Source organism: Opisthorchis viverrini, assembly GCF_000715545.1.
Source record: "Opisthorchis viverrini unplaced genomic scaffold opera_v5_385, whole genome shotgun sequence".
Classification (NCBI taxonomy): domain Eukaryota; kingdom Metazoa; phylum Platyhelminthes; class Trematoda; order Opisthorchiida; family Opisthorchiidae; genus Opisthorchis; species Opisthorchis viverrini.
The window spans coordinates 415,100-424,782 of NW_008752037.1; the positions used below are offsets into that span (position 1 = coordinate 415,100).

The 9,683-nt window shown below is 43.5% G+C and overlaps 2 protein-coding genes across 2 annotated transcripts in view; one reads left to right on the forward strand and one right to left on the reverse strand.

Moving 5' to 3' along the window:
• Positions 1 to 6,615, forward strand: part of T265_10542 (hypothetical protein) — a gene marked incomplete at both ends in the record, with an annotated part of 11,700 nt that extends 5,085 nt beyond the window's left edge. The window contains one exon of the mRNA XM_009176943.1: positions 6,474 to 6,615. Coding sequence (XP_009175207.1) covers positions 6,474 to 6,615 — 142 coding nt within the window. The remainder of the gene's footprint in view (positions 1 to 6,473) is intronic.
• The window catches only part of T265_15180 (hypothetical protein), a gene marked incomplete at both ends in the record, with an annotated part of 60,607 nt that overhangs the window by 8,850 nt on the left and 42,074 nt on the right, over positions 1 to 9,683 (reverse strand). The window lies entirely within an intron of this gene.

A 9,683-nucleotide genomic window follows, 5' to 3' on the forward strand; every position in this document is an offset into this window, starting at 1 on the left:
GGCAACGTTTCGCTTTCGACATAAAAGCTTCTTCAGGCCAAGTGAGTAAGTAAGTAAGTTGATTGGGTTTTAGGGCAAGAAGGGAACTAATCTGTGAGAAACCTTATGACTAATGACGTGCTCAGTGCTGGGTGTACAGTCTGATGTTCCATCATGTTGTTTGGTGGTTGGTGATTTTTCCTTCCTTATATTTTTTATATTGTACAATGCAATTCCCCATTTCGTTATTTAGTTTTGCGTTTATACCACCTTATTGCTTTGTTCTTTGACCTTGTCATCGGGCGTGTTGCTTGCGTCAACACGTGGTTTCGCAATCTTGTCAACACGTGGACTTAAGTGGGTGCAAACTTTAGAATTTGTTAGGAATCAGCAGTTCCTAAACTGGTGTATGGAAGCCGACGTTGTACCACGATTTGAGGTTTGTAAATTTTCATTATTTTATTATTGAATTTGTAGCACAGCATTTGTAGATCAACCTTCAGTTGGAGGATTTGGCTTTTAGAGTTCTGCGCGTAAATTAACTTGGCCCCACGGATTGCTGGAAATAATCTATATTAGGGAGCTCTCCACAAATTCAAGAATGTCTTTTCAATGGCGGTATTACGAGTGTCATACCCAGGCTAATTGCTGCACGTAGTTCGCCTCAGCTTCCGATTTATCGACCGATCACAAACCACTTTCAAACTGTTGACTCTGCCAAAACTCTAGAACACGGGCCACTTTAGTACACTGTTTACTTGTTCCGCACATATCGGCAGGATCATATCCCCGAAAGCAACTACTGAATGCCCGAAATTCACCGAGACCCTCAGCTCCGCTGGATACTAACCAGACAGACAACGCCCCCTCAATATGCAACGCGTCACAGCCTTGTATTGAAGCTTGACCACGTGCGGATTGGAAAGTGTGCGTGCAGACAGTGTCCCTCCAATAAATAGCTTGAGACCGTTGTGTTTTCTCTTTCGCACGCACTCTCACTCTCGCACTCGCTTGTTCGGAATATATCTGTTATGTTCCTTTCTTTGGGTCTCTTTTCGACACTAGACCATGGAGCGGGTCAGCAGTCACATGCAACATATTGGCGAATCAGCAGATATGATAGCCCATAAACTCACTAGTTAGGTATATTGTGGTGTCAAGAGGTAGGTATACCGGTGAAGATAAAAGGCCACCATGCTTATGTCATGAACAGTTCATAATACGTAATAACTGTGTCGACTTCCTCGTTTTTTCTGATGGAGTACCACCCCATCGATAAAGGGATTTTTCTGACACAAACCTCCGCTGACTGCTTCAATCCGAGTTTGCACGGAAAAAGGTGACGTAATTATTTTTCAGGTACTCCCAAAGTATTTTTGTATCCAATGCGGAACACACCTGAAGAAAGCATCTTTACGACATTCTACTTGACCTAATGGAGAAAATGCTGTCAGTAATGGCAGCTAACAAAAATATACATTCCACCTTTGGTAGGCTTAAACTACAACTGTCCTAGAAAATTTTGAAGTTTTGGATAAATAACTTGAAGGGCTAAAACTGCATGTAAGTCTTCCTTCTTTCACACAATGGCTTCAAAATCCTTTTGGATGTGTTCAGGCGTAGGCGTTGCAATCCTTGTTCGTTGTTTTCTTCTGCAGCCGACGATGAGATGCAGTTGTGGGCGTCACATTATCGCCGAATAGTTGCACTGAAACATGCTTCTGGGTCACCGCCGTCATAGAAGTAAGAATGTTACATTTGCTTGTGAGTGTGTTTCATTTAGATTTTCGTCTATATCTGGGGACTTATGGATGAAGAAGAAATGTGGTTCCCAATTTGACTTCACAATCGAGAACACATGAGTAGACCAACCATCAGGCCGTACTTCCGCTTCATGTATCTGGCGTTTCAGAGTATCAATCTCAGTACCCAAGCAGAGTAATTTAGCAAATAGCACCACCAGTGGCCACCTTGATCACAAAAGCCGGACGATGATGTGACTGCTGCAGAGGAGTAAGGTGACGTCGCCATGAATCTGGGTTACTCAATTCTGTCATTTCCGCCCAATCATGCACCTGTCCCGAGACCTTAATCGACGAAACTGTTGCTGAATTAGTCTGCAACATTTCTGCATCATTAAGTACATCTTCGAGGAAATAAAAATCAGTGCTTTGTACTCGTTTTCATTTATATGAATCGGGAATCTTTGCAGATACTGCCGTTTTGTCACGTGACGATAATCTCTGCTGTAAAGCTGTCTTTATCTTACCAGAAGTAGCCTATGGTGAAATCCTTGACGCCAGGATTTCTGATATTTTGTAAATTACCGGGACAACCAGATTGTACCCTCAAAAGATGAGATATTTGCTCTCGGCGATGGTGTTGACAACTAGCCACGAGTACCTTACGAGTTTCATTGTTGCAAAAGTGTTTCCAGAACATATATACCGCAATTGGATGCTGATGGATTATTGGAAACCACAAAATTTGCATATGCACGAACTACTGCAAGCTGTGCGCTCAGGAAACCCTAGTGAGCATTGCCAAATACCAGTAAATGTCGACAAACCATTGCTGAGTTGGGGTTAAGGGTGTAGCCTTACTTTAGGTAGTTGTTACTCGTTAACAGTCGTTTTCCCCACCAGCTGAATACACTTCTATTGAATGTGATCAGAAATGCTACACAGGAATCAAACGACAACCCTAAAACAAGGCCTGAAAATTGGTGTACCAAGACATACCAGGTTAGTTAGCTAGCTACTAGACATTATTAATAATCATCGTGGACCCTCCCTCTACTAAAGTCTGATCAAGTTGAACACGGGCATATGGAACTACTGAAGTCGTCCTTAGCGTGACACAAGGAGCTAACAGAAAACAACATCCAAAATGATAAAATATCGCGTCTACAATAACAAAAACACCCAAAGTACTAATTGAGCCACGTATTCCAGTTGTAGCAGGTTATTTGCACCTAATTAACTCCTCTGTAAGCGACGGGGCACCCTTGCGTTCATAGTGGCAGCACACTTTTCCGATAATACGCTAATAGACATGAAATCATTCGCCTGAACCAGGTACATAACTGATGCCACCACTCATCGCTCAAATGGTGATTGCAGCATCCATCGCATTTTCATACTCTGATCCTCAGTTTTAACAACTAAATCTTTATAGAATGATTTAGGCCGTAAAATTATTTATGAGGGCATGGATACGTTCGCGTCCAAGCAACGATCACTTAACTTCCTACGAAAAATGCAAAGCCCAAGGCTGGACGCTGATTCCGGCGTAGCAATTAGAACTCGATGCAACGTTTGTCCCAGCTGAAAGGTAGAAGAATACTTTAAGATTGATCCTAGAAAGATCTCGGATGTCATTACTGAGATACTTTTCTGTCTCACGACAGAATACACGATCTGAAGAATTTTTTTGAAACCAATTAGCTCGTATTACTGTACCCTTGAAGTTTTGGGTATCGATAGAAGCCTCACGTTTGGACTTCAACGAACCCGTGAGAATTTCTACATGACCCAGTAATTTTCGCACGGATTTCAAATACACACGAGTTTTTGGAGAGTGTCCTACTCTTGAGAGACAGCCGTACTCGTGACAGATAATTCAATTTTGGTTACACCAAATTTTAACAAAAGCTGATGTTTTTGACAAAGATTATAAAACAGCAGCGATCAAATGAAAGCGAAGTTCCTTAGAATCTGTTGAATGGATTAGGGCAAGAAAGTTATAAACAGCGAAAAACAATAGAATGTAAGTTACTATTATTGTTACACCTCGGGGATTAGGATAAGTGGCGATTAGAAATACAAGGTCTAAGCAGATATGGGTTCTGTTGGAGATCGTTACACATACCAACAAGTATAGAATGGAGATTTGTGTTCACTATAAACACAATTCATAGGGAGTATCAAGAAAATAGGCTCTTGTGTCATCTTCAACGGGCGCTCAGCGGACGCGAATTCGTGCGTATTATTGTGTTCCGATTCTAAACTAGGAATCTACAATATTAATTCCGGACTTTTCTAACTGAGCTTGGTCCTTCTATACATTGCGTTAACATTCCAGATTTTTCACCTTTTGCCCTAAGAAACCGCACTGAAGCTAAAGAACTACCGGCCGCCATCGTAGCTTACGAAACATCTCTCTTCGGATGCGAGTCTTTTAATAAACGACCAAACGGCACTGTGGTCCGGCACATTTACACCGCTTTGTGGCCAGTTTCTTTCTCTACGTACACAACAGAACATAAAATGCTAAGTTCCACCTCTTCACGCTCGTATTTTTGTCATCTTATGGCAACAGTCTGCACTGCGTGGTGCGTGAAGGATCTGCCAATCCATTCACTGGACAATTTCTAGCTTTTAAATTGCATTATATAAACGTGGATTTGTATTGTTTAACTTCGGGTTTAGTCCGCAAACACTGTGTAGAATACTGATCAGAGAAATGAAGCTGAGTAATTCATCTGCTGACTTGTGAAGAACTAACCAGACAAATAGTGAGGCAACAGAACAGAATACCTAAAACCTTCCTGCTCTAATAGCGCCTTCCGGCCCTAATTGTGCCTATCGGGTACCGCTGCCAGTGAACCAAGAAGGCACGATATGAAGATTCGAAGGGCTCTAATGCAAGCCCACTTTTGACTGCGGGCGATAAGTTTCGCTTGAGTTAATGGCACGTGCATGAATAGTTAGAAAACGAATTTGATTCACTGTGTTGTGTCATTGAGGAGTAAATAATCCGGTAGTTATCTGGTTCTCATTCCCACAAGAGTGACGAGAGAGAGAGGCAAAGAGGGAGCAAAGATGCTCTTCTCTTAAAGGTAGAGGGAAGAAAAAAAGCATTGTTCATTATAACGAGCTTAAGACTTCAAGTTAGGCAGTGTACCACTCTGTTTAACAGCGTATACTCCCGAGGGTTTTCTTGAACCACGCCTGAAATTTGCGCGCAACGCAGAGTAATAAAATATTCGGCTGACACAACCCTTTGAACCCATGGACTAAAAAAAGAAGCGGGATTAGTGAAGGAAGTAGGGTAACATTGAGAAGCGTACAAGCTTAAATGATATCTTAGAAATAGAAATAAAATGTCGAGTCATACTTGCGTGTCTTATAAGCACCGCTGGAAAGTCGTGTTTAAAAAGCACGTAGTTGAGGTGACGTGAGCCGAGAAGGATTCTAGCCACCGAGAATCGAGTGAAATAATACAACTCCACAAGCGTCTGTTGTTGGTCTGCATAATCGGACCAACATACCGGTTACCTCAAGAGATCGATGTTTCACTCCATTTGGTCTCAATGAAACGCCAACTACTCACGACATCGACACCTCGCGGCGTTCATCCGGTGTTCTCACCTCTAAGGGCCGTAAGCCTGAAAGCTTAAATGTCATTCACTCGTAATGTAGACAGCATTCTTATCATGATCATCATTGTCGGCTGTAATAACCGTATACTAGTATAGTGGTTGTAGCTGCCGCGATTTCGTTCATCCATGAGTTGGGGGGGGATAGGAGCGGTGCATATTGCAGGCGAGAGCTGATAAATTGGTGCATAAATCCAGCACTGTTTGTGGGCTGTCAAGTGGGGGGTTGGTTGGAAAAAAGAGCTGTGCATTGAAGGCAATAGCTTAGATGCACGAACACCATTAAGGGCGCGACTGGGCCATCTCTGACAATGTCTCTAGTCCTTGATGTGGTCCGTCTCGGGGTCCTCATCCAGGAAGACGGCAGTGACCAGCGCAGCTGAGTTTGCTGGTAATTGCTTGTAGCGAACTAGGACATTATCAGCGTGTTCGAACAAATTAACGAGCAAAGTAACCAATACAAAACCACAAAATCACAATATGAAAAGAATGAGTAGTCAGATGAGGACACACGAATGCGTAGATCCAATAGTCCACTACACCGAACCAAATGCAGTAACCGGCTGTGAAAGAAATATTCACTTGTAGAAATTTCCCACGAATGATTTGCGTATGAGTGATATATTCCACGATAGGAAAGTTATTCACGGCTAAAAAATCTCACGGGGATTTATTGTGACGTTCAACAGTTGACGCAAACACAGAGATCTAGCCCCGCTGGTTTAGCAGTCAGCAAACTGTCCAACGGAGCGTAAACACACTCGTTCAGCATGAAGTCGGCAGGTCGCACCGAAAAATGGTGTATTCGTAACAATAAAACAAACGTCATGATAAAATAGGTACGACAGTTACAAAGTGCATTTTAAGTTCAGGAAAATGGTAAATGACAACGAATTACAGACGCTACGGGCTTTAATACTTCGCTGTCAAGTCATTGTTTGACCGCCTCTGGCTCTATTCAACCCTTCACGTGGTTGTGTGAAAAGAGCCCTTCGAGGAAGTCGGTCGATTGGCATACGCAGCACGTGGCCAAGCCAGCGCAACCTATGCGGTGTGATCAGTTCATTCATCGAGGGTGAGTTATTTCTCCCGAATACCGTTCGACGTACTACAGAACTGCTGCTCTGGTGTTCCCACCAGATTCGGGCAATGCTCCGGAGACATCGATGGTCAACACTGAAGGTCTTTTGACTTCCTCAGCGCACAGCGGCCAGGTTTCTGATTCATATAGGGATACGGAGCAGACAGCATTCTAGCGGTTTGCGGAAGTGCTACCCCGTTATTTCTAGGCTCTAAGCTTGGTTTACTCTAACTTGTTTTTCCTTCAATCTTCCCCGTCGTCCTAGAAAAAGATGACGATCTGTCATATCTATCGGTACAGCGTGATCAATAATAATACACAGAGCGAAAACATAGTACATTCGCTGGTTTGTCTCAGCGTGATCTCATCCACAAACCAGGCTTTTTCCACTGACAGTAGTGGAACTATATACGAACAGGGAGCTGGCTGCTATTCCCATGATTCCAAAGACTTGATGCGTGCCCGAAAAACCTTAAAGTCGGATATCAGAAAACGTTAAAAATCCCTTACTTTTTTAGCCACTGTTTCTGCAGGTTCTACCCTAATCACTGCTTACAGGCACCCTTTCATCGGTTCTTCCGCCGGGCACTTCGACCTACTCATTTGCGGGGAACATCAGCGTCCAGTTCATTGATTGCGCAGATCCCCAAGAAAGGTTCACCGCTTGTCTCTAGTGCCCCCTTTGATCGATTACTTTTACAACTTCCACTCTGTACTAGCCGTTGTACGTAAATCGCCAAACACAAAGTGCATCCCAGTACCCAGTGCTAATTAACAGACAGTCTAGTATGACTCTACCACTTCGTATGGACGCGCTGATATCAGGAGCAGATGCTTAGCAAAATACTATTTCAGTGGTTGCGACAGTAACTGAAATACTTTTTGCTTGGAGGTTCCACACTAATTCCAAGACTATTTCCAAACTCTTGGGAGGCACACAAAATCATTACAGGCGAAAATTGATGGGCGAAGAAAAACAACAAAATACCCCAGACCAGATAAATATGAGTATAATATGTGGGCAAGTTGCGAGCTCTGAAAGACTAGGATCCAAGGGACAAAACAGGAGTGGTGTGAGCCTTTTGTGGAAACAGATTTTAGCGTTTTGTTTCAAGTGTTACAGATTCTTTCAAACTGGCGTCGAATGAGAAGATCAGTGATCGGCTCAATGCAGAAAACAAGGACTGAAATATAGATAGACACCATACGGAATTTTAACTGCCATTCATAATGGTCCTCTAAGCGGGTTAATTGCATAAAACTATGATGAAAAGCAGCTAATTTGCGGATAACACGGACTTATAGTGCATCAGGATATCAAGGTACTAAAAGCTGAATGGTAAATTCAGCTTGCCATATAAAGGACATCATCAAAAGCAGTTGGATGTAGGCTTGGACTAAGTTCATATTTATTAGTGGGTTGTAAAATGATGGAGTGCCGTGAGAAATGCAAGTGAGTGGGTGAGGTATGCGATCAAAAGTTCCGGTGTGCCATCGAGTGAAGTATGACGGTGCCATGCCATCAATAAAAGCCTTGGCGGCCTTATGTTTGAAGCCGTTAGGCTAGCAAAAATGGGTCATCATGGAGGCAGTCAAGTCATCATGAAATCGCATTGCGAACCGCGTGGATGAACGACAGGAATTAGACAACTGACGGGTGCGGTGGGAACATGTTGATATAGAAAGTAGAAGCTGGCGACGTTCAGCGAGCCTTCAGATTCGAACAGCAGGTGAGTGAGAATGTTTTCATTCACGATCAAGACGACTAAATCATGGGTGATGGGACAGTTAAATAAACGAGACACCTGAAGAAAAGGCGTACTCCAAATAGTCGAGGATATCCTAGACGGTGGCACCGTAGACAAGGATAGCATATGTGTGTATGTGCAGGCTGGTCTAAAGGTAGGGAGGGTAGCGTTACCTTAAGAGCAACCTGTGAACGAAGCGCTACAGGTTGTGGGTCGAAGGAGCAATTGTGTAGATAACATTCCGGTTAATCTAAATGGAAAAATGCAAACGTTGTGTGTATACATAAATGAAGCGCTATGTACAAAACAGGTGCCATTTAGCTTTGCAGCTGGCGGTGAGTAGAGAAGGTTACTGCGGCTCTCAAACCAAAGAGGTCAGAAAGTAGCAAAGCGATAAACTGGCCGTGGTGTCGATAATGTTAACAGTTGGCCTAAAGACTAACCATTGGATGAAAGCTCAGAGTGTGACCGAGGCTACTTACTTTGGATGTATGCCATGAGCGAGATCAGTGGGCACTTTATTCTACTATGGTTATCACAGCGGGGTAAAAGTACGAGAAGCAAGGGCCTGACAAATGAGGTCGACGTGCGTTTCATAAAGACAGAAGCTTCGATGAAGTTGGCAACAATGTAAGAACTTCCGTGGGTGAAAAACGTATCGACCAAGAAGTTAATCGAGTTGCCTCTTTGGCGTTGACAGAAATTTTGGCTAAAAGAGCGGCTGCAAGCAGCAACCGAGCCACTGATTATGCAGATGATGTGGGGACAAGTGCATGGTGATGGAGAGTTCAACCTGAGGAGGTGGATTTTCGAGAGGGACGTTTGTCGGAAGCTTTGACCACCGTAAGTTATGGACAGTTACAGTAAGAGGTCCGAAATATTATTCGTTGATGGCACGAAGAGGCAGGATACAATGAAGGACATATTTGGGTCACATTTGGGACAGTAAATGGGGCTCAAAGTGACATCAGTCTGTGAAGATGGAGTTCAGTATACCGCATCCTGTTGATTTGATAGTTTTTGTGTGCCCAAGTGTTATCAATCAAGATGCATTTTAAGCCACGACGTGATGCCGATCGTCCAGGCGCTAACGGATCCTCGAAGGTAAAGTATCCGTAGGGCTGTCAGTCTCTCCATGACTGATGATTCGAACGCCGTATCAGAAATAAAAGAACCGCGATGGGTTGAAGCCCTTAAAAGAAAGTTTTCTTCTCAGTAGGTATGTGAGCATTTAGCGTGGCTACATACAGAAGAACTCATTATTACAGTATAGGAAGGAGAGTAGATAAGCCTGGAAACGGTTAGAGAGTTGCCAGTGAGTACCTCCAACTGGTTTGGGGTAATCGTGGCATTCTCTTGCCAGCGCTCGGACAGTCGGTGAGTTGGTGTGTAGGTCGCCTTGCCACGAGGTGTTTCGTCGGACATCTCGAAAAGATAAACTGTTAGTAGTTAAGGTAAATAAGCTGTTCGGAGAACAAGATTCGGGAATAGGCAC